Source organism: Hippocampus bargibanti, linkage group LG08 (genome assembly GCF_051943395.1).
Source record: "Hippocampus bargibanti isolate YZ-2025 linkage group LG08, ASM5194339v1, whole genome shotgun sequence".
In the NCBI taxonomy this organism is placed as follows: Eukaryota; Metazoa; Chordata; class Actinopteri; order Syngnathiformes; family Syngnathidae; genus Hippocampus; species Hippocampus bargibanti.
Genome location: NC_142741.1, coordinates 15,396,904 through 15,422,906, shown reverse-complemented (window position 1 = coordinate 15,422,906; position 26,003 = coordinate 15,396,904). Strand labels below are relative to the sequence as shown.

General features: G+C 41.5%; 1 protein-coding gene across 10 annotated transcripts in view; it reads right to left on the bottom strand.

Moving 5' to 3' along the window:
- The window catches only part of dgkh (diacylglycerol kinase, eta), an 86,938-nt gene that overhangs the window by 36,364 nt on the left and 24,571 nt on the right, over positions 1-26,003 (bottom strand). For 8 of the 10 annotated variants that reach the window (XM_089002079.1, XM_089002085.1, XM_089002080.1 and 5 more), the window contains 6 exons: positions 25,084-25,164; positions 12,475-12,579; positions 9,214-9,346; positions 3,073-3,179; positions 2,819-2,944; positions 1,577-1,679 (listed from right to left, as the gene is read on the bottom strand). In XM_089002079.1, coding sequence (XP_088858205.1) covers positions 1,577-1,679; positions 2,819-2,944; positions 3,073-3,179; positions 9,214-9,346; positions 12,475-12,579; positions 25,084-25,164 — 655 coding nt within the window. Of the gene's footprint in view, positions 1-1,576; positions 1,680-2,818; positions 2,945-3,072; positions 3,180-9,213; positions 9,347-12,474; positions 12,614-12,720; positions 12,840-25,083; positions 25,165-26,003 lie in introns of those variants that run through there. The other 2 variants (XM_089002087.1, XM_089002088.1) reach the window with 2 other exon arrangements.

Genomic DNA, 26,003 nt, shown 5'->3' with positions numbered 1-26,003 from the left:
TACTCAGGATACTCCCCTCACCCTGTTTACTTACAAAATGAAAAGGTGTGGGCTTCAAATGTAGCTTCTATGCACCAAAATATGGAGGTCAGTGGCTGAATGTCAAAGAAGGAAAATGGCATGTTGCTAACAGTCAACGGTAGAGAGAAACGATCGATAGATTAGACACCGTGGAGACCCTATCTTGAAACTACAATTTAAAACACCGTTTGTAATTTCCAGCAGACATCGATACCTCCAACAGCACAGGTGTCAAAGTCAAGCCCCGGGGGCCAAATCTGGCCCACTACAACATTTTATTCAGCTCGCGAAAGCAAATGAAACTTCCATGATGCTTGCTAAAGTGTGAACCAAAATTTCTAATTGTCCCATGTAAACCACAATAACAGTCATCATTTTTTACTTGAATTTTGAAAACGAGTTATTCATTAATTTGTTGTGTGCTTTGTATGTGATATGTGGTGGGGATGAAAGCGTAACTGTAATGTGGTTTGCGGCAAAAAATGAGTTTGACGCCCTTGTTCAATGATGTCGTGTTTTGATCTTAAGTGCATCTGCCATATGTCATGTGGCAGTGTCCCTGTAAACTACCACACGTCAACTTCAGCTTCATGTGTCAGTATGTAGCCTTTAAATCAGAATCAGAATCAGAATAATCTTTATTGCCAAGTATGTAGAACACACAAGGAATTTGTTTCCGGTAGAACACGCTGCACTAGTATCGTTGTCAAAAAAACTGCTAAGTGGCACTATACAGTTCCATTTTGGCTACTGTTGAAAGAGTTCAAAGAGTTAATGGCTTGGGGGAAGAAGCTGTTTAAATGTCTGCTGGATTTGATGATGACCAATAAATGACTATACAGTACATACTGGACCTACTCCCATATTTACATTCAGCATTCAGTATTTATAACGACATTAACATTGTACCACTCATATAAACGTTAATGTGAAAAAAATAAGGCATTGTTTAAGTGTCAACATTAATTTTACGGATAACATTTTTCTTTTACATTTTAGAGATTAAATGTACATGAGATTTTTTGAGTTGTATATTTCTTCATTTGATCAGTGGAAAACATTTTTTTTTTTTAAATCATTCCAACATATCTTGTGACTGAGCAAAGTTTTCTGACTAGACTTGGTGGATATTTGGCACCAACTTGACTTGTTCATATTTTTTACATTTTATTTATTTATTGACTTATTTGTTTTTTTTCCACTGGCGATATTGCTTTTGTGATAACATCGGCAGCCGAGGTCATTAAGTAGATTGATGTGCTGCCATGCTTCAAAATCCTTTTGCCCCTTATGTGAATAACTTGAAAGCTGGGGCACCAGTACGCAAGACCGTTGTGTGTGGGCTGAGCAGTGGTCCTTCGTTTGAAGCAGAACATTTTGAACGACTCGTACTTCTTCAAATTTGAACAAATAATTCCAGATGAGTGTCGCTAAAATGCAAGAGTTTTTAGCATGGTGTGTGGTCAGAGCATGAGGAATTACTTTTATGGTTCATCATTTAAAAAAATTAAGCTCTACATAGGGTGATAAAGTTGGGAATGTGTGTGTAGCTTACCATCTGAGTCAATGCTGTTGAGGGCCGTCGGTGGGATGATGGATACTTTGCACTGACCAAGAGGACACTTACGAGGGTACATGTCCATGCAGGCTGTGTGTACCTGGAGTGAATAATACCACACATATGCATGCACGCACACGCACACACACACACACACACACACACACACACACACACACACACACACACACACACACACACACACACACACACACACAGACACAGATGAAATGCAATTCTTTTTGATTGTAAATTGCTGATGTTAAAAAATATATTTTCTGTGCTGTAAAACAATAATGGCCCTATTTGGGCTGACAGCTGAACAAAGTATTGTCAAGTTGTGCTCTTAGTGATGTTCAAAGCTCAGTTGTACTCATGTGATGTTCAAAGCTAATTGTCTGGAGCTTTAATCCTGTGGCAGGGTCACCAATGGCAAAAGGAGCCGAGGTGAGACACCAGACTGCTCAAAAAACCCTTGTGATTAAAAATAATTTTGGAATGAACTTTTCGCTCACAAGACATAGGTCACTGAGCCCCTATGCTCCTCCGCTATGGGCTCACCAGCTGTGGGAGTGGCCAAGGAGCTTGAGTGCAGTGAGACCAGAGTCTTTGGTAATGCTAGTCCCAGCTATAAAAATGGCTCTTGTGACGTAGAATCTCACCTCTCTGGCAGAGACAGCGCAAGGTTGTGATCCCCACTGGACATAATCGGGCTTGCCTTGACGCACAGATGAGCTCTAGTGCCAGTCTGCTTGGAATAACTCTATTCCACTCTGGAGTTGCCCACAGTCCGCAAATGGGGAAATATATTGCCCCCCTGTGTCTCGTTACTGGGTTTCATGCCTATGACTGTTGTTTGACCGTAGCAGTTCACAATACCCAACAACAGTACAAAGACTTCTCCACATTTCCACCCTGTGAAGTAAAATCTGAGGGAAGTGAGGTGGGGTTTCCTATCCTCGCCGGATAAGATCACTGAGGTGGTAAAAAAGCTCAACAGTGATGGGGCCAAGGAGCTACGGACACACTGGGAAGACTATGTCCCCCGGCTGGCGTGGGCATGCCTCAGGCTTCCCTGCTAAAGCTGCTACCCTTGTGACTTGACTCCTGATAAGCGTCACAAAATTAATGGACAACGAGAAAATATATGTGTGCAGAAGGGAGAATATAAAATATCATTTTATTCCGTTTCTATTCCGCCCCTCCCGCCATGTGCTTTCCGGGTGACAGATGTCTTACCATAGCTTTACACCAGAGGCAGCGCCAGTCCTGCAGCCTCAACACACTGCCGCATGTCTTGTCACACACAGCACACTTGGCACTGACGGGCAGGTTGCCCTCCAGCCACTGGTGAGGCATCGCAATCTGTTGTACAAACAGAGTGAGATACACATCTTAACTACCACTACAGTGTGAGTTTTTTCAATCATGATCATGTATTATAACATGTAAGCCCACTCGGTGGATATCATACAACACATAAACACACTTACCCCGTCCTCGTCCTCAATGATGTCCTTGCCAATGGAGGCCAGAGTTGTCCATTTGCAGTTGTTTGTGGCTCTAACTGCGCAACGTTTGTGGGCCTTGAATTTGCACACTGAAATGTCCCCCCACACCCCAAAAATTACATGTTTTAAAAGCTCACTCACACGTATTGTGATTGTAAAATGACATAACCATCAATCCAGGGTTGTGGATTTATGCTTCTGGTACTCTGATCCATCAAACATTGACCTCTTCATTATAGTTTACAATTTATAATTTCCCTCACTCGTGGCCAAGGAGGATGAGAAGCCATCGAATCAGGAGGGGGAAACAATTAAAATGGAATCATAGTAAGGTATACACATAAACCAATCGTATCCAATAAAAGAGCTGGATCAAAGTATATTTCTGTAAAATAATTCTAAACCTTGTTAGGCATTCAATTCAGATTAGATTTACTCCTGTGGTTGTAGCTTGCAGCACTGTACAACTGCACTGTTTCACATTTCAGAAATATATCATAATTAAAGAGCCTGTTAAGTCATCCGTCTCGTGAGCAATACAAATTGTGTGGATAGTTTTTCAACTGCAAACTCCCACAAATTGTATATTAAACACAAAAGCATGCATTATTGAGCAGGTGCCTGAATGAGCAGGGCATTTTTTTCAGCGCATTGAGTAAACATGCCTACTAGCTGCAAGGTGATCTGTATTTATCAGGATTCTAGAGCTGTATTTTACATGTCAATTTTGCTTTTAATTCATTCAAAATCATGTACATTATATAATTGTTACTTTACATGGTGTTTAATATCAAAGGGCATAAAATACCTTTGGTGAGATGCTTTTCAGAGAGAAATACATTCAATCACTTGGTTTATGCATGAAAGCAGCGCAATTAAGTTAAATGTGCACACCGCAGGCGGCATAAAACAGGAAGCATGAATACCTGTATACTGTTTCACAAATATTTTCCGGTCAGTGAGACTGTATGAATAGAACATTGACACTACCACCATTAACTACCCCTACTCCAAAACACACTCACATATGCGGGTCATTAAGTAAACTCAAAAACAAATATCGTACGGTAAAGTGATATCCGGGAGCAGTGACTTCAGTTTCAGTCTGGGCGACTATTAAACATTGTTATGAAGCATTAGTCGAACATTAAGACAATGCACAGAACATGATAGCCAAAGCATCCTTTCTGTGTGGCACTGAAATGGAGTCTTCATTGTGTGTGTGTGTGTGTGTGTGTGTGTGTGCGTGAGCGTGCGTGTGTGTGTGTGCGTGCGTGCGTGCGTGTGTGTCTGTGTGTGTATGTCTGTGTGTGTATATGTAGGTGTGTGTAAGTGTGTTTAAGTGTGTTTTTCAGTGGGTGGAAACACAAGTGCGTTTGTGGCCAAAGAGCACAAATCAATCTCTGCCACAACAACCGGCCGAAGAAATCGAAGGTGGAAATTTGAGTTGATGATTGCTACGAGACACTTGTGCACTTTATGAGCCCCTGTCACTTTCTATTTCAAATTTTGTTTTTCATTCGCTCTCTCCCTCTCTTTCTCTTCCTTATTTTTCATATGCACAAACCACACACCCTCACCCCCCCACACACACACCTTTGTCCTTTTTGACCTTTAACAATATAAATGGCTGTTGTCATTACACAACCATAACTTCAATAAGTCCAAGTACAGGTCCAGACTTACAGATGAGCATCTTCAAGCCCTACTCAGAGTGTCCACTGCCTCCTCCCTCAAGCCAAATGTGGCTCGGCTTTGTGAAAAGAAGCGCTGCCAGGTCTCTAGCAGCAAGAAGTAGGCAAGAGAAGCTATGTTTAGGACAGTTCATGTTCAATATTTTATTTATGTTCAGAAAGTTAAAGGTTAAAGAACTGTGAATACAGAAATTTTAAACTTTATTAAAATAATTAGTTTCCTGTGTTCTTTTTTTCAGTCGTCTGTATCTGCCTTCTGATCATGATAATTATTTTATGTATTTATTACTGGTTAATTTATTCTTTATTCATTTTTCCATTTATTCATTTAATTCTTTTTTTTGTGTTAAAAATAAAGATTTTGATAACATTGGAATGTTTTATCTGTGCTTTTCTTGTGAAAATCCTGATGCGGCCCAGCCTCACCCAGACTCTGCCTCCAGCGGCCCCCGGGTAAATTGAGTTTGAGACCCCTGTTTTACAGTCACAGACGAGCATAGATACAATAATAAATACAATAAATACAATATAATACAATACAATAAAATACAATTATAAATAGAATACAATAAATAAAATACAATTATAAATAGAAACAAGAGCTAGAGCTACACAGAACATGCAATTTTAAATAGGTGGATTTTGAGATGGTAATTGAAGGTGGGAAGAGTAAAGTAAAGGTTAAAGTAAAGGCGGCAAAGGCCAAACTAGAGGCCTATGATGACTTGTATGCTCGGCTGGACAGCAAGGAAGGCGAGACTGATCTTTACAGGCTGTCGAGACAGATAGACAAAGATGGTAAGGACCTGCAGCAGGTTCGGGTGATTAAGGATAGATATGGCAATGCATTAACAGGTGCCAGTAGTGTGATGGCAAGATGGAAAGAGTACTTTGAAGAATTGATGAATGAGGAAAATGAGAAGGAACAAAGAGTAGAAGATGTGACTGTTGTGGACCAAGACTTAGCAAACATGAGCAAGGATGAAGTGAGGAGGGGGCTGAAGAGGATGAAGGGGGGAAAGGCAATCGAGGTATGGAAGTGTCTTGGAGAGGTGGCGGTGGTGTTCTTGACTGGGTTATTCAACAAGATCTTAGATGGTGAACAGATGCCTGAAGAATGGAGACAAAGTGTACTCGTGCCCATTTTTAAGAACAAAGGAGATGTGCAGAGCTGTACTAACTACAGAGGAATAAAGTTGATGAGCCATAAAATGAAACTCTGGGAAAGAGTAGTTGAAGCTAGGACGAAGTGCAGAAGTGAACATTTGTGAGCAGCAGTATGGCTTCATGCCAAAAAAGAGTACGACAGATGCAGTGTTTGCTTTAAGAATGCTGATAGAGAAGTACAGAGAAGGTCAGAAGGAATTGCATTGTGTCTTTGTAGATCTGGAGAAAGCGTACGACAGGGTGCCCAGAGAAGAGCTGTGGTATTGCATGAGGAAGTCTGGAGTGACAGAAAAGTATGTCAGAGCGGTGCAAGACATGTATCATGACTGTAAGACAGTTGTGAGGTGTGCTGTTGGTGTGTCTTAGGAATTCAAGGTGGAGGTGGGACTGCACCAGGGGTCAGCTCTGAGCTCCTTCTTATTTACTATGGTGATGGACAGGCACACAGACAATGTTAGACAAGAATCTCATTGGACCATGAAGTTTGAAGATGGCATTGTGATCTGTAGCGAGAATGGGGAAAAAAGAAACTAGAGATGTGGACATATGCCCGGGAAAGGAGAGGAATGAAGATCAGTCGCAGCAAGAGGGAATATATGTGTGTGAATGAGAGGGATCCAAGTGCAAGAGTGATGCTATGGGGGAAGAGATGAAGAAGGTGGAGGATTTTAAGTACTTGGGGTCAACTGTCCAGAGCAATGGAGAATGTGGAAAAGAGGTGAAGAATCATCTCCAAGCAGGCTGGAGCGGCTGGAGAAAAATGTCAGGTGTGATGTGTGATAGAAGGGTTTCAGGTAGGAAGAAAGGAAAAGTGTATAAAACAGTGGTGAGACCAGCCATGATGTTTGGACTGGAGACAGTGCCACTGAAGAAAAGACAGGAAGCAGAGCTGGAGGTAGCAGAGCTGAAGATGTTGATGTTTTCTTTGGGAGTGACCTGGTTGGATAGGATTAGGAATGAGTACATTAGAGGGACAACTCATATTAGAAGTTTTGGAGAGAAAGTCAGTGAGGCCGTACTGAGATGGTTTGGACATGTCCAGGGGAGAGAGAATGACTATATCGGCAGAAGGATGCTGAGCCTTGAACTGCCATGCAGTACACCGAGAGGAAGACCGAAGAGGAGGTTTATAGATGTGGTCAAAGAGGACATGAAGGTAGCTGGTGTGAGAGAAGAGGATGCACAAAACCGGGTTAGATGGAGGACATTGATTCGCTGTGGCGACCCCTGAAGGGAAAAGCCGAAACGCAAAGAAGAATTGAAGATGGGAAGAGAATCGATGTTACGAATGTTGGGAGGAAGTGAGTTCCAGAGTTTGGGGGCAGAGCACCTGAAAGCTCTGTCACTAATGTCACTAATTATTTTGAGTCACAAAATATAAAACACAAAAACATCACTTCTCAATACCATCCAAATACACAACCCATCCATGACATAATTGAGATTACAGTATATGGAAAAGGAAATGCAAGAAAAAATGTTCTCTGCTGTGAAGTGGGATTGGAGATCAGCTTCTACCCATTAGTGTGTGCCCAGGCTTTTAAGTGGTCTAAAGTCTAGCGAACTTTGTGTTACCTAACTGTCAGGTGCATTGGGGGTTGTTGACAGAAACCAGATCATCAAGGGAGGCGAGGTCTGCCAAATTCTCAAACACGTTAAACTCGACTTGCCCAGGCCGAATATTAAAGATCACAAAAATAGGGCCTACATTCTTCAGGGGAATCAAATGTATCCACCATTAAATGGACAGTGTAATAATTGAGCAGTATTCAGACACACCACCAGTGCCTGACATGCGCCCCAACACTCAGGGGAGCATCATTTAAATTTGCAGTTGAAAGGAGATGAGGATGGCGCGCACAAAGTTCTGCTTCCTGTCACCAACACTTAACACCAGTGAGAACTATGGTGTCACAGATGTGATTATCTGCTGGCAGGTTGTATAAACACGGAGAGAAAAACTAGTTGATACTGAGCAATAGTTAACACGCAGATTAAGTGTTAATAACGGGTCACATTATTTTTAAGTTCAAGACGAAAATTTGGCGGAAATGATTCAGTATGTATGCCATGTTGGAACATCGACAAGAGTGACAGGGAAGTGTGCAGATTCACAAGAAGGGAAGTTGGGTTTCAGCATAGTTTATGTCAGTGGTTCTTAATCTTGTTGGAGGCACCGAACCCCACCAGTTTCATATGCTCATTCACCGAAACCTTCCAATGACTGTGCCTACTAACTGGAGTCTAGACTGAGGAGTGGACCTCTGTGGGGGAGGATCCACCGAACCCTTGAGACCGACTCACCGAACCCAGAGGGTTTAATCAAACCCAGGTTAAGAACCACTGGTTTATGTTCAAACCAAGTGCTCGTCTGTGATTCAAATTCAGATGCAAATAAGCAGGAATCAGACTTTTTATAATTCTAATCAGGACGAATCTCAGCATATGATTGTGTGGAATATTACAGAAGGATGTCTGAATTGTAAATGTATTATAAAATGGATGTCACTGAAATGTAACTAATCTTATTGTTCAGAATGAGCAGACAAGACCTCTCTTATTTCAATCGAGTTTCCAGTTTTCTATTACCATTGTACTTAATCTGGTATTTAAAAAAAGCCCAAGGAGTAAAACTATTCTTTAAAGTTCATCCTTTGTATGTCATATAATATTTGCTGACATCTCATCATAATGGTTTAAACATCAAAAGGTCTATATCTTTTTCCAAGTCTGGCATGACAAGCTGTGATAGCTGTCACAGTACAACTCGACGCACATGAAAAAGGGCAGTTAACCATGTCCTGGATGTGAACACAGCAGACTGGATTCACTGCCAATTAAAGTGACTTCTCTCATTCCCTTTAAATGTGGTAAACAGATAGTTCTAGACAGGGCAGAGCAAAAGAAGAAGCAGGTTTGTGTGCGCAAAGTATGTTTAGAAGGAACTGCAAGAAAGCCCCTATGGATGGATGGTAAACTAGTTGGCGAGTTCAGATGAAAATAAAGCCCTAAATGTAGAGTGTCAAACGCTTCCCCTCTCAGTACAAGCACAGCAATAAACACATTAAGTTACTGCCAACAGTGAGCATTTTTATCTTTGTATATTAAGAATTGACCATGGAAGCCCTTTCGTGGTTCTCAGGTTGTGCATGAAGGGTTAGGTTTTTACGACTGAAGGGTTGTTCACATAAATACATCCATTGTTTTGTTTTTTTCACACGTCCTTGACAGTAAATGTGTGTTTCGGCACATGTTTACATACCTTCGCAGGAGAGGCCGTGAGATGTGACCCCAGACAAGCTATCTTTGCAGACGTTGCAAAAGGTGGGGCGTGCGTGCGAGCAGGCGTACCAGTTGTGCATCCCTGAGAAATGTTCCACATTAAACTGAGCCGTCTGGCAAAGGAGAGGTTAAAATAGGTTGGCAGCACAGGGAAAGCGGGTACAATCAGATAACAAGGCAAGCACAGTGCACATCATTGCCCTCACGATACAATCCAAAGTGTAGCAAGACAGGATGGGCATCTATTGTCAATTGTAACTAATCATGTAGAATGTGGTCAAAAGTATGCAAATTAATGTCTTGAAGGAATGCATGGATGATGGATTTCACTTTAGCGGAGATGTTGTTGATTCATTGATCAATCATTTTCCGCCTTATCCTAACAAGGATTGCGGGGGTGATTGAGCCTATCTCAGCAGGCTTCGGGCAATAGGGGGCGGCACCCTGAACCGGTTGCCAGCCAATCACACAGAGACCAAACAACCACACTCACATCTTGTGACAATTCGGAGTGTTCAATCAGGCTGCCATGCATGTTTTTGGAATGTGGGAGGAAAGCGGAGGACCCGGAGAAAACCCACACAGGCCCGGGGAGAACATGCAAACTCCATACAGGAAGATTGAACCCACACTAACCACTGCACCCGCCTCACTGTTGATGTAATCTCAACTAATTTGCTGTGTTAAAAGAAAGCAACATGACAAACTGTGGGAAGCTGAGCTGTATCCAAGTGATGCATAACTCATTATTCTCCTCAATAAGACAATAGTGTGGGAAGAGGAATTCAAAAAGTACTGTAACATAATTAATTGACATTTCAATGTAATAAATAGTTTTCCCCCGAAATTAAATTTTACATAGGATTCATTTCAAACCAAGTATCTTTTTCAAAGAGAGATAAAATAGCAATCCAACAGGATGTTGAAAGTGTAGTTTTGTTCGGTTTTGTTTTTTTAACTGACTGTCGAACATCAACGATACTACTAAATTAAAAATAATCAAATTCAGATTGTTATCAATTGTGATCATCTTGGTCTTTTGAAAATTAGCAATAATAATTTGATGTTCGAAAACAAGATATGTGCACTGCCTGTACATAATACACAGCGAACACAGAAGGGGATTTCTTGCATCTGAGGCAGCATATGTCCCTTCTCTGTCTTGCTCTGCGGAAAAGAATTCGCATCTGCTGGTTTTCACTGATGACGACAAAGTTGAAAGGAGGAATTTGATTGGTTGAACTGACATTTACACGTGACTGATATCATCATCATTTTGTTGAAAATGACTTAAATGATCAGAGATAGAATTTGATGGATTGCCAAGCATCATACACAATCATAAGTGTACCCAAATCCTACATGTAGAATTATAATTAGTTGAAATAAATTAAATAAATGAATTAAATAAATTAAATTAAAGGGGGAGATGACGGCAAAAACGCTGACTCCTTGGATACACTTTTAAACTCAGACTCATGAAATGAAGCCAACATCATTAAAAATAAATAAATAAAATAAAATAAATAAAATATGTAATTTTGTATCTGGATAGGTAAAAGATAGTAGGTTGATATTTGTCTCTTGGCAATGAAGGATTGCTGACTTTTTTGGATCAGTTAAAAAAAACTTTCATGGTGTAAATTTCCGTTCATTTAATTATGTTTTCAAGTTAGCAATTAACTTGCTAGCTGCGGACAAAAAGACTTGCTTGTTTACAATGCATTTCTCAGTGTTGTCATTATCAAGTGAAAACCAATCACAGCAAGAGGAAACGCCACATCTGTGACCAACACAGATCATACTACACCTAGTGAATATTTTGACCCTTTACCTCGAAGTTAGTTGGCTGACTACACACAGCATACATATAGGCTAAACACAACATGCAAATGTGATCGATGAGAAGGTTTCTTCAGCCGTCATCTGTACAAAAGTGAAGGTTTCGGACGTTTCGCCTCCTATCCAAGAGGCTTCGTCAGCGAACTAAAGTCTGACTGGTCGTATCGGCCCCATTTATATATATCCCTAATGTCCAGACATGGTGGCGCCGGACACAGCTATGATAGGTCCCTACTCTCAGGTTGGGGGGGGGGACACCCCCCCGCCAACCTGAGAGAAACCTTCTCATCGATGGACCACTCCTGTACGACTGAGAGCTTACACAGACGTATGCAAATGTGATGTCACACAGTAGAAGTCTCTAATACGATAATGTGTATACATCATCTTAATAGGGTATTCCTTTCTTATTTTCCTTTCGGCTTTTCCCTTCAGGGATCACCACAGCGAATCAGTGTCCTCCATCTTCAGAGGTTTGATACGTATGTATGTTTGTTTTGACCAAGCTTTTACATCGGATGCTCTTCCTGACACAACACTTTGCATTTATTCAGGCTTGAGACCGGTACAATAAGACACTGGCTTGTGTCCCCTTGTGGCTACAGAACAAGCTAATCGATGAACTTAATAAAGATGAAGATGCTCGATAAAAAGCAGTAACAGCAATGGCTTAATGAATGTCCATAACTTCATCACAATTGAAGAAAGTGATACAAGTCTAAAGTACAGTTGCAAGCAGTGTTTGCTAAATAAAACCACAACCTGCTTTACTTTTATTATTTTTAATGTAATTGTTCATAATTATCAATATTTCTAAACGATTCACAAATGGGTGTCACTGTTTGGACACCAGTTAAGCAAGAGCTTCGTGTACTGGGTATCACCATGTAAACATGTTGTATGGGCTTTGAGCTCACCAACATATTTTGTATTCACGTGAAATTTACTTTCATGCTCATACACACAATTAAGCACAGCTGATATCTTGATGATCACGTGCAATTCCATATTGTGCATGTGGATGTGTGTGTACCCCTTGTGTGAGCTCTGGGGGTGCAACTGCATTGCAGTGCAGAAAACAGTCGCAAGATGGAGGAGGGGGTGCCCTTATATAAGATTTCCCTCTAAAATTACAGCCGCTTTTGCATGCAAAGCTGTACCACAACACTATCAACACATTTCTATGTTGTTTTCTATGTCCCACATTGAGGATGAAAAGTTATTGTGAGTTGTACAACATGTCACATTGTAGTCAACTCACGTGTTTAAATCTGTGGGTTTTTGGATCATGATGCTGTTCTGGGACTGCCCCTTGTGTGTCACTAATAAATTTCCACTGAAATTCTTTAAAAGCTCTAAGGATAGTATCAATACATTTGCCGTGGATGTGTGTTCTTACCTCGTAATGTTCTCTGGACTGGACGGACTTGAGTGAGCTGATCCAGTCCTCCATCTCTTTCCGGTTCTCGGCACAGAGAATGAGCCTACGGAAAGGGGTGATCACCTGGAAGAGAAGAGGAGAATATGAGGAGACTGATGCTTCCTTCTCCGCCGGTGCGACTGAGAGGAGAGAGTGTTCATCTCTGTCTTTAAGGCTGGAAAAAAAATGAGGCGCCCCCACCTCCCTCAATCCAAACCCGCTCACCATCTCTCTCTCTCTCTGTCTGTCTGTCTGTCTCTCTCTCTCTCTCTCTGTTTTGTGCGTGTGTGTGTCTGTCTGTCTCTCTCTATCGCTCCACCTCATGAACGCATGTTCACTCATCTCCTAACACCTTCTTGAGTTTTCTCCAGCGCTGCCCCCCCCAACACCACCACTCGCTCCTTGCTCTTAGCGCTTCATGCCGTTCTCGGGCAGATATGTGCTGACAGGCGAAGAAACGCGGTAAAGGCTAAGAGGTTCCACCCATCTCCTTACACGTGTGTGTGCTTGTGTGTGTGTGCGTGTGTGCGCGTGTGTATGTGTGCGCGTGTGTGTGTGTTTACGTGTGCATGTGTGTGTGTGTGTTTAAAGTCTCCCCGACAGATCCACTACACAACCTCTCAGCTCTACATCACTTATTGATGCATTCCCCCATCCTGTCACCCTCTTTATCGTCTCACTGAGACTCAGCGATATCACGCTGTTTCAATAATTAAAAAAGAACAAGAAAAAGACACCCATCGTAAATTAAATACATGGTAAAAACTCAAAATGTCACTATAGTTATGACTACAAATTACAGTAAAGTCTCGTTATATCGATATTCTCTGGAGTTGGAAAAAATGCCGATATAACCGTACTGTCGATATATCAGTCCTGCGCCAAACTGCATTAACAATAGCCGCCAAAAGAGGGCATCCAAGCGCCATATAAGAAACGGAGCTGGCCGTGAGCACGCCATATTGTGCCTCTTTTTTTGGGGGGGGTGAGAGATGTTCCCCCAATGTTGCCTCAAAATGGCACATATAATTCTTTAATCGATTGCAAACATGTATGCTTTCCTCTTTAGAACTACAGTGTATTTGAATCATATTCATAACTGGATGTGTAACAAGAAAGCATATTATCCGAATCTGAAGACATTGTTTGGATTCACAAGCAATGCAAGACGTCTTGGCGTGAAGACATTCGTATTGGTGTTTTGCATTTAAATAAAAAGTGACATCGACTGTCCTTTAATACACAGTATGGAATGTATGGTAATTTTCAAAATCATCACGCTTCAGCAGACAAAACAAGAAACATTGTTGCAAAAAACGATTGCATTCATATACAGTACAGTGGGCATGTACATAACACAACAGGGAAACTGCAACGCTTACATCTTACTGTATTATGTATGCAATTTAAAAAAGTCATCAATCTTCTTCTGCTTCCCATTTTTACCTTTTAACACAAACACTTCAATCTCGTCTGCTACACACGAGCGAGCGTCTGAAAATGAAAATGGCTCTGCTGCACGGGAGCTGGTCACGTAACAAACGCATGTGACCAAGTCACGTGACCAAGTTGACCAATGGTGCGCGACCGATGGCGTGTATCGATATGAACATAGCAAAATGGCCGGCGGGAGATGAAAAAGAGCACCGTAGTAACCGGATTATAGTAAAAACCACGAATCGTACTAAACGGAACTAATTATACATAAAAAGACGAGAAATGTGCACGGGAAATAGTGTCGTAATAAGCAGTATTATCAATATCACCGATATCGATATAACGAGACTTTACTGTAATTGAGCTTCTAATATGTAGAACACATGAGGAATATGATTCCGGTAGAACACTGCATTCATACACAAAGACATGACAAATAAATATGGAAGTAATCTAAGTGAACCATCATACGAGGGGACCTCCCAGTGACAACTGTGAGATAATATGCGAAGTTTCAAGCTGAGCTAAAGTGATCAGTGGTAGAATAAAATACAATATCAGTTGTAGAGTTGGTGCAAAAATCAATGAGCCATTTTAATGTGACCAATAGCTGTATTTGATGTACAACAAGAGTGCAATTATGCAGACGTCCTTGAGTGTCTGGTGCGGTGAAATATATATAGAAGTAAAAGTTGCTGTGTGAACACCCCTTTATGTGTGTCCAGCAATTGGTTGGCAACCAATCCAGGGTGTACCCCGTCCACTGCCTGAGGACAGCTGGGATAGGCTTCAGCCCCGCAAGGATAATGCCAGCAGAATGCCAGCAGAATCACCTCCAGATCAACACCGGGAAAACCAAGGAGCTAGTGGTGGACTTCTGCAGGAAACAATCCTCACCTGCACCGTTGAGCATCCAGGGTTCGGACATTGAGAGGGTGACCTCCTACAAGTACCTGGGTGTTACTCTCAACAATAAACTGGACTGGTCTACAAACACAGATGCCCTAATCAAAAAGGGACAGAGTCACCTCTTCCTACTCAGGAAACTGAGGTCTTTTGGAGGTCAGGGGTCACTCCTTAAGACTTACTATGACTCTGTGGTGGCTTCAGGAAAAGACTGGAGCGCCTTGTCAAGAGGGCAAGTTCTGTCCTGGGCTGCTCGGTGGACTCTCTGGAGGAGGTGGGCAACAGACGGACGCTAGCTAAACTAAAGGCTATGATGGACAGCCCCTCCCACCTCCTCCTGCCCACCCTGACAGCACTGGGTAGCTCCTTCAGCCAGAGACTATTACACCCGCGCTGCAAGAAGGAAAGGTACCGCCGCTCGTTCCTACCGACTGCTGTCAGGCTTTGCAACTCTCAATGATCACATGTGGAAAAAAAACTAGACACTTGTAAATATGGGTTGATGCAATATATCAAAATGCATTTCTTATTCTTGCACTATGTAGTTTTTTTATGGAACGGTTTTGCACATTTACATTTGCACAGTATACAGTTGACATTCTTATTTTGTTATGCTTAGAATATCTTGTTTTCTATCCTTTCACCCCCACCCCAACCCCATCCCTTTTCAATTGCTGCTGTGGACTGCAAATTTCCCCATTGTGGGACGAATAAAGGTTTTCTGATTCTGATTCTGATTAGTCAATCAGAAAATGGATGGATGGATGACAAGATGGATGAGTGAAGCAAAAAATAAAATATACAAACTTTAACTCTTATTAATTTACCAGAACTAAGTAACTAAAATCTAAACAAGGTACCCATTTGTTGGCTCGGCGATAACACTGAATACATATTGTCGCTTTTTCGCTGTTTATTTCCTGTTTGGGCGGCATACGACACTACCTCACTTTACATTCACAATTTACATGTACAGTATTGTCTGTTGTCAATTGTCTGTCTTTTTAGCCACATTATAAGTGCCTTGCACCCTGAGTCCGAGAGGACAATAATTTCATCTGTGCTGTATGTCATGCATATTTGACAATAAAACTGACTTTTACTGACTTTGACAGTTGGCGGAAAGCGCAATTTTGATTGGATGATACTGACCTATGGCAATTGATGTTGAAACAGGTAAACCCCTTTTAAATAAGCCTGACGAGTATCGTACACTTCAGGTTGAATGGATGGAAGGATTCGCCTTTGTGGGGAAAAAAGTTCTGCCGTGATTCTAATTTGCAATGAAACAATACCATGAATGAAACAGTTGAATATCAGTGGCACTTTGACAAGCACCATGCTAATGCTAGCATCAATATACTTCTGTGAGAGACAGCAGAAAGCAAGCGCGCAAGCTAATGAGCAGTGTGCAGGCTAGCTAGCAGTAGCTTCGCCTATGGATCTGGCAAGTTGACTTTCATTTCGATCGTTTGGCTGGATTTTTATTACCAATCATGAGGAACGGAACACTATTCATATTAATGGTGAGTATCATCACAAAGTTATTTTAAATAATATATTCTGACATTTTGTTGAAATCACGTGTGTGCGTGTGTATAGGTGTGTGTGTGTGTGTGTGTGTGTGTGTGTGTGTGTGTGTGTGTGTGTGTGTGTGTGTGTGTGTGTGTGTGTGTGTGTGTGTGTGTGTGTGGCTCTCACTGAAAAACATTTCTAAATATTTTACTTTTATTGCTCTCTTAGTCAAAAAGGTTCCCGACCTCTGCCCTGTACGGATTGAGGAAGCTGAGGTCGTATGCCACTGTATTTTACAGGGTTGCAAGGGGATAAAAAAATAAAAGATATTGATTTTGAATGTTACCCAACAAAATCTACTCCATAATGCTGCACGTCAAATGACACAAAACACTTGTGCTGTGAAATCCCTATTTTCCTGCCACGCTTCAGCCGTCCCCATAAATGTGCCTGATTCTGAGCTGATGGATAAGCGCAGTCACTGTCAGAGAAACCAGCCCCTCATCAATCAACATAATTACGAGACAATCAATCTGTCCCAGGAGTTCCAATCAATACATCTGAAGGCAACCCGTAGGTGCTTGTGTGACAATGGACCTGTGTGTATATGTTTCTATGCGTGCATTTGTTTGTGATTGATGCCCTTGAATTGACCTCCAAACTAACTGCATTAGCATTTTCCCTCCTTTATTGTTGAAGTGGAGACAATGGCTTGCACATTACTGATAGGGCAAGTTTATGTGTCAACATTGGTAAGATGGCCCACCAATGCATTTAAATTGTTTAGTGGAAAAATCTGAAAAATTCTTGACTGTCAATGAAAAACTTGTGGTTGTATCATCCATCGTTTGTCACAAAAAAAAATCCTCCATGTACTGTACTTGTATACTTCAATGGAGTAAGTATCCTCAAATTTTCATTTATGCATCATTGACTATTTTGCATGTTGTTGCTCTTTCGGTGCATTAAGGAGAAAAAAATTAATCTCATAAGATGACTGGCATAATACTGCTCTTGATTGTGGTTATCTTTGAAACAGTCAGTTCATGGATAAAAAGACGTCCAGCGCAACAATTAATTAGACACCATTTGTGTTAGATTCAGCCACCAACCCATTCATCCATTTTCTGATCTGCACAAGGGTTGCAGGGGGTGCTGTCGCCTATCCCAGCCATCTTTGGGCAGAAGGCTGGGTCCACCCTGAATTGGTTACCAGCCAACCACGGGGCACATAGAGACGACCAAATACCTGAGCTCATAGTCACCTCTAAGGAAACATTTCTCAGGGAAACATTTCAATCCCCATTTATTTTGTACAAATGTTGCACCCTGCTTTCTCCTGTCATTAGAACATACAATCGAAAGTGATATAATGATATATTAGTGAAGGCGAGTTCAATCCCCACAAATACTTTACTTCACAAATGTCAAACTTAAGGCCAGATCTGGCCTGCCACATTATTTCATGTGAATGGCAAAAAGAGTTCTAAATGTTCTTAACTTTTTTTGTTTCCTGTCCCAATGCATATGCTCTGTTGTGATGCTTACTTTTCTTATTATGTCTTTGAATGTGTGTGTGTGTGTGTGTGTGTCTGTGTGTGTGTGTGTGTGTGTGTGTGTGTGTGTGTGTGTGTGTGTGTGTGTGTGTGTGTGTGTGTGTGTGTGTGTGTGTGTGTGTGTGTGTGTATGTGTGTGTGTGTGTCCTCTTGCTGCTGCTGGTGTTGCCTTTAAGCGCTTGTGATTGGCTGCTGGGGGAAACAACAACAGCTGTTTCCCAAATTGGTTGCAGGCATCCCTCAAATGTGGAGAACCTCCCTTGATTACTGACCTTGACTACTGTGTGCACGTGTGTGTGTCTGCAAATGTGTGTGAGAATGTAATGAGAAGCCTTATTACAATTGACGGCGAGGAACTACACAACAGTGATGCACGTGCACATGCCTTAAGGTGAATACAGCGATTTTAAGAGCGTGACAGGAGCAGCCCAAGCCGATCCAATCAGAACGAATGAGTCCGTGTGAGGAGGCGGATCATCCATGACGAGTTTGTAATGGGGATTCAGGTTTGGAGGGGGCTTGAGCCCTCCTTCTCACATGGACTGCAAGGTGTTTCGTCTCTGCACCACAGCAATTCAAGTACTTCATCAAGTATTCGTGTCTCATCCTTGTTCTGTTTTTCTTCTTTTTTCATCGGATGCTCATTTACACATAAAGCTAAACTAAAATTGTCTTCGACCCTTCTAAATATTGGAATATTATTTACAATATATCAAGAAGAGTTTGTAGATGATTATGTGACTGCGCCACACTCCATTGCTTTTTTTTCAAAGGCAAGGTGAATGTGCTGATGAAAGAATTAAATCTGTTGTGATTTGAAATTGGAATCAAGCCCCGCCCTTCCTATGTGGAGTCGCATGTTGAACACCCGTGCTTATGTGGCTAGCTTCCAGCTTTGCAAGATTACTCCCACATTTCAAAAACATTCATTGTCTGTTGTCAGTGTGATGCATAATATCACTTTCAAACTCTTCGTCATCATCAACATTCCTGAGGTGGAATATGCTGCAGCACCTCAATGACCCTAATGACATTAACATGAATGAAAATGTATGTACTCTAGGGGTTCATTATATGCAACGCTTTAACGCAAACAAAGCTTTAAAACCTGTATCAAAACTCACATGTACTCTTTAGCATTCGACTCAGCATGATTCCGACTTGATCTTGGTTTTACTTCCTGGTGCTTTCGACTATGTTTGTCACTGCTTTATTTCCTGTATCAAATAGCTGTCCATGTTAAGCGTTTGGTTTTTAAAGCGCTTTGTAAATCAATATATATATTGCATTGTATTATAACGTGGCCAGACGTACAGTGTTTTGCCTGTTTCCAAACGCCCACTTCACATGATAGAAATTCTTTGGTCATATCGAGACTCTAATGTGAGACTTTCACATCACATCTGAAGAAATTAAATGAGCTGCTTTGATTGTCCATGATTGAAATAGGCAGTGACCACTCCGAAAGCAGCGCAGCCCTCTCTCTCTCTCTCTCTCTCTCTCTCTCTCTCTCTCTCTCTCTCTCTCTCTCTCTCTCTCTCTCTCTCTCTCTCTCTCTCTCTCTCTCTCTCTCTCTCTCTCTCTCTCTCTCTCTCTCTCTCTCTCTCTCTCTCTCTCTCTCTCTCTCTCTCTCTCTCTCTCTCTCTCTCTCTCTCGGATATGGCGTCATCTGTGATGAAAAGAATTTGGTGTAACCCTAACCAGAAGGAGCCAAAAAAGTGACTTTTTGACGCACAGGCATTGCCAGCAGAGCAAATGTTTGGGTTGTATTGACAGTCTGCAGTGTGTAGTTATGAATTGATTCCTGCATACTGAAATAAAGACACTTATGTAAATTGCAATGTTATTAATGCCTTCCTGTTGAAAGTCTCAGGGGAATAAACATTGAAACATTCAATGAATGCATTGGTTGATCTGGAGGAGCAACATATGCAGCACACATGCGCTTCAGTCAAAACCTCCTCATGGCACCTACCTGCACAGCGGGCGCCTGCTCTCATCATTCCTGGAACACTGGACAGGCCACAAAAAGAAAATATTTCTGCATCTAATCTCTCCAACTCTGCTCGTGATGAAAACCAACACCCACCGTTGTCTCTGCCTGTCGACTAGCGTGACTCTCAGTGCACGTGTATTTGATCCCTGCTCGGCATGCCATGTTACCATCCACAATGCGGGCAGCCACATCACATAACTGCAGAACCCCCACCTCAACCCTATTCCTCTTTCGGTCACCCTGCTCTCACCAGTTGCCCCTCAAAGTTAGCCTCCACCAATCCTACTTTATGTCAGACATGTCCAAAGTCCGGCCCGGGGGCCAAGTGCAGCCCGTAGTCAATTTTCATCCGGCCCGTAGCCTTCGTCATAAAATCAATAACGTCTGTCAAGCATGTAGAATTAATACAATGAGCAGTTGCGCTGTTACCTGCATGCACTAAGTGCCGACATCGAGAGGCTCAATTAGGAACAGCAAATTAGTATATGAGTAATTAACTGAATGAGCCCCACCATTTTCTCAAATGGCGACAATCAACAAAAGGAGGAAAGTTGACTGTAAATGTCAATTTAATTTTCATATTCATGTTTCAAATGAACCAAAACACATGCTTCAGTAGTGTTTGAAATAACGTCTGCCCGGAGGCCCGGGGCATACAACTTTTACGTCGGGCGTACACCTTTCAAAACATCTCGGCCCGGGTGGCTGATAACTTCTTCAAGAAAAAAAACGTTTTTTTTTTTCAAATCAAATGTTTGTTTTATTCAATTAAGCAAAAGCTACAAGCTAACCGCTACAAGCCACGTTGACTCCTCTTTCTAAGCGCCGTTCAAAACTCTCAAGTACACTTTACAGTCACGGTATAGTCTGTATAGTAAGCCTGTTTCGTGCTTCGGACTATACCATGACTGTAAAGTGTACTTGAGAGTTTTGAAAGGCGCTTAGAAAGAGGAGTCCACGTGGCTTTTAGCAGACAACATAACGCAAACATTGTACCATGACGACAAACGACAACGGGTGGAAAATTTTCAGCAAGGGATATTTCCATCAATTAAGCAAGGGAGCATTTGTGGTAGGTACTTCCTTAATTAAAAAAAAATCATTTATACGCAACAATGGTTTTTTTTGCGATTAGTCATCTTATTGTGTTTTAAGATGTGAAAAATGGGGCAGGCAACTTTATGGCCGGGAAGGCAACTTTTCAGAGTTGTCTGCCCTGGTGTCTGCTAACTTTTTGTCATAAGTTTCAGACACTGGCTTAAGGTAGCTGAAATTAAACTAAAAAAGCAAATGTGAAACACAGAATGGCCCGCTGAAATGTGTTTAAATTAATTACTGTTACGTCCGCCAAGGTTACACCCCCTCCTACATTTTAACACACCAAATATAGCCCCCTTTGCAAAAAAGTGGACACCCCTGCTTTATGTCCTTGAACTGAAAATTGACATTTCTATTTTGGGCTTCTTCTTTCATCATTATCACTGCCATCACCCACACACCAGCACCCACCTCAACTCCCACCCTTCTTAATGAGACACTGATGCTCAGCATCCCTCTCCATCCTCTTCGGCATGCAGGTATTTTTATTTAGCCAGCTGCATACACACATTTGAAGGCAGATTCACACAAGTAGCAGTTACAGCTAATCTCATTTGCGGATACAGTACAGCCGAAGACAGGTCATTCCCATGCAGGCATTTCAAGGCGTATGAAGCTAAAAATAGCGTCACGCTCTCCTGAGGGCACAATTCTCCTAACAACAACTCCCGCTTACTCCACTCCTCCTTTCTAAATATAGCATCACCCAGGATGACTGAAGACATTTTTAGAAGCAAAGTGTTTTTTTTGTCCTCACTGCTGATATTTCAGGTGTGTTATATCATACAGTGAAAAGGAAAAGGAAATGTCAGCTGTGCTTCCCCAAGAGAAGATGCCAAAAATAATTGAAATGTCATCTAAAAATATGCGGAAAATATTCATGCTTTTGTCCACATTATCTATTTTGGCTGTCACAAAAGAATCATCTGTGTCATGAAGCTGAAAGTGATGAAAGTTTCTGCTCGACAGAAATTCATGACACAAAAAAAATGTTGCTTATTTGTCAATTTGTCAATTACTTAGGCTTTGGGTACAAAAATATATTAGTACAATATTCATTATATGGAGGTGTTCTGTGAAGAATAAATTATTCAAGTATCAATAAATGCAATTGTATTAATTTACACATTTTATACCGAATTGCAACAAGGCAATAAAAAAATACTTAACCCCTAACAATGTTTTCCTTCAAAAATGCACGTGTGTAGATAACTAAGTGAATATTAAATTTACAAAAAATGTTCCTGTGCATGAAAAAAAAACAAAAAGGAGATTTACATTTCTTTAATAGGTTTGAAAAAAGGCATCTAAAGATACTTTACCTTATAAGGGTCATGGGCGAGTTGGAGCCTATCCCAGCTGTATTTGGGCAGAAGGCGGGGGACACCCTGAAGTGGTTGCTAATTACTTGTCGGGCACACATGGTTGAATAACCATTCAAACATAAAATGCATTTACATTGCCTGTTTTTTGGGATGGAGGAAGAAATCAAAGTACCCAAAATAAAACCTATGTGCGCATGGGGTGAACATGTAAACGGCAAACAGAAAGGACAGGAGCCTGCTATTGAAATTTGCACCTCTGCACTGTGAAGCCAAAGTGCGGACCAGTACACCACCTTTTCAAGTATAGTTTTATTTTTTTATTTTTTGGAAATAACAGAACCTTGATCAAATCCACCAAAATTGCATTACGCTACCCGTGCCACTACTTAGATCAGTTTTTAGCTGGTCAAAGGTGGATTGTATTTTCTGTCACAAAATTATAAAATTCCCAAACACAGTAAAGTAGACTTCCACCGGCACAAAAATAAAAATGGGCCAGGCGCACATGTGCTAATCTACAAAAAGAGGTACTGCATGCACAATGTACACGCAACAAAAATGCTTATTACATCATGGTTTTCCATCGTCACGCCTGGCTAGCAAACCTTTAATCTGCAAACTATCCCTCCCCCATTCAATTTGTTTTGATGATGAACAGTGGCAAGAATCAATACCTGTTTCATAAACAACTACCGTAACTGCCTTTACACACATTTACACTTGTTTTGTTTATAAAACTTCTTAAATATTTCAAGTATTGCATATGACATCTTCTTCTTTTCCTTTCGCCACAGCGAGTCAGTGTCCTCCATCTAACCCAGTTTTGTGCATCCTCTTATCTCACACCAGCTACCTTCATGTCCTCTTTGACAACATCCATAAACAACATCTAAGGCAGGGGTCGGGAACCTTTTTGACTAAGAGAGCCATAAAAGTAAAATATTTAGAAATGTTTTTCAGCGAGAGCCACACGCACGCGCGCGCGCACATACAAACGCTCGCGTGTGCGCGCACACACACACACACACACGCGCACGCGCGGCCACTTTTCAACAAAATATCAGAACGTATTATTTAAAATAACTTTGTGATAGTACTCACCGTTAACATGGATGGTTTTCCGTTCCTCGTGTTTGGTAAAAATCCAGGCAAACGATCGGAATGAAATTCAATTTGCCGGTCCAGAGGCGAAGTTACTGCTAGCTAGCCTGCACACGGCTCATATAAGCTTCCACACTTGCTATCTGCAATCTACTTCTCGCAGAAGTATGTTGATGCTAACGTTAACATCGGGCTTGTTAAAATGTCACTGACATTCGACTGTTTCATCGATGGTATTGTGTCATTGCAAATTAGAATCAGAACATTTTCTCTCCTCTCATGCTCCGTTGCATTCACGCTGAAGTGCACAAGTTGGGCTCATTTAAAGGGGCGTTTACCTGTTTCAACATGACGGCCACTATCATCCAATCAGCATGGCGCTTTCTGCCATTCTCGGTCAGTGTCATCCAATCAAAATTGCACTTTCCGCCAACTGCAGCCCCAACGGGAAATGAACGGCGAAAAAAACCACAATATGTATTATAATATGTAATATTTATCGGCGAGCCATATGCAATCATCAAAAGAGCCATATATGGCTCGCGAGCTATAGGTTCCCGACCCCTGATCTAAGGTCTTCCTTTCGGTCTCCTGCCTGGCAGTTCAAGGCTCAGCATCCTTCTTCCGATATAGTCACTTGCATATGACATGACTGTCATGATCTGGTTGGCGACCAACGGGGGGCGCTGTCGGCCCCGCCTGCACCTGCACAGGTGCTGGTCGTCCCGATCAGATTGGCGACCAACCGGTAGCTACGCCAGCCCTGCCGGCAACCTCGCAGGTGCTGGTCGTTATAATCACTGTCACTTAAAAGGACACCCGGCACGACCATCCGTTGTCGGTTCATTGTTTGCTGCTTGTTGGCTGCATGCATTGTGTATGTGTTTGTTTAACCTTGGCGGACTTTTACTTTTGGTCTTCTTTTGCTACTTTGTATTTTTTCCATTCCGATGATTTTGATGTTTTACATTTTGTTCCTGCTGACTTTAATTTAATACAATTTGTCAAACAACCTCCTGCTCCCTCCTGCCTGCTTTTTGGGATCCGCACCCGCCATCACCACCTCGCAAACCGTGACAATGACATGCTCAAAACTTCGGACTCCGTTGTTAATGCTGATTGGTCACATGAGAGTTAGTCCATCTTTTCCATTTACATCATGGCCAACCTGGATTACCGGCAGTTGAGTCGACTACGCTAATCTTGCCAAGTAATTTAATTTTAAATGTACCTTGCTAAAGTCGTGAAATGGAGTGCTGTGTTCAACCGTCACATTTCATCAGCATTTGGTGGGTTAGCAAGTATTCACGCCAAAACCTGCTAATGGGTGACAAGTCATCTTTTTGCTAACTGTTGTTAATTGCTTTACGTCTTCAAATAGACCTCAGTGCTCTCTAACATTTTTTTAAATAATACACAAGAATAAAATCAAGTAATAATAATAAAAAATGTTTGTTGTTGCAGAGATATGGAAGTATTTCCAATATTTTGGGCTCCAGATCATTGCATCCTAAATAACCACAGGGAATTAATTGCTAACTATTCCAGCACTAACCTTGGGAATGATAATTTCGAAATCAAGAGTGTTATGAGGCTCCCAAATCCAGATTTCATCACCCACCCAACGTGTGAGATGCTCGTAATGTAAACTCACCGTGAAGCTGTTGTTGACATTCTTAGTACTGGACTCCGCAACACTGGCATCTGACAGATCCACTTCATCGAAGATAAGAGACTGCAGGAAAGGTGGAGATGAAGGTTGGTGTCTACTTGGTTGAACTCAACATTTTTACTGGGATTACTATGTCGACAATGATGAAGGAAATGTCTTTCATCATGGTTAAAGCAAGGCAAGCGTGGAATGAATGGGGTGGGAATGAAAGCATTTTATAGATGTGCATTTTGTCAACCAATCAACACAAAAAACTGACGTAACTATTTTAGAGGTGCTATATGGCACCTCAAACGGCAATCACGCTTTCTCAAAGGGTGTCATGTGAACACATAAAAATAGAGCAGATCGAGGAGTCTCTGCTGTAGTTTCTGAGCAAAAATAACTGATGGCAGAGTCATCCAATCCAACAAAGAATGCTTGCCGAGGTTGGGCAATGTAATCTGGTGAAAACTCCTTAAGGTGTTCACTGTGACAAAACCATTAACTTTGGGCTGCAAAATGTTGTGGTCCCATCCATCTAATAATTGCACGTTGCTGTTATTTTATCCAACCAACAAAATTACATTACAATGGTGTCTGTTCGTAGAGCACAGCACAACATCAAATCCATATGACGAAAGTTATGACATCCTGTGCCAAAGTAGCAAGTAGCAAGAAAGTAGGGCCGCAACTGGTAATTATTTTCATAATCGATGGATCAGTTAATTATGTTTTTGATTACATTTTAAAAAGAAAAAATGTGTTCAAATAACAGTCTTTCATTCAAAAACATGACCGGTGTGACAACATCTCACACAAATGAAATTCAAGATTTTTTTAACATTGTTTGATTCTGTTAGTAATGAAATTTAAGGGCAAGTCCGCAATGTCCCAAAATTGCTACAGTACATAGATGACGT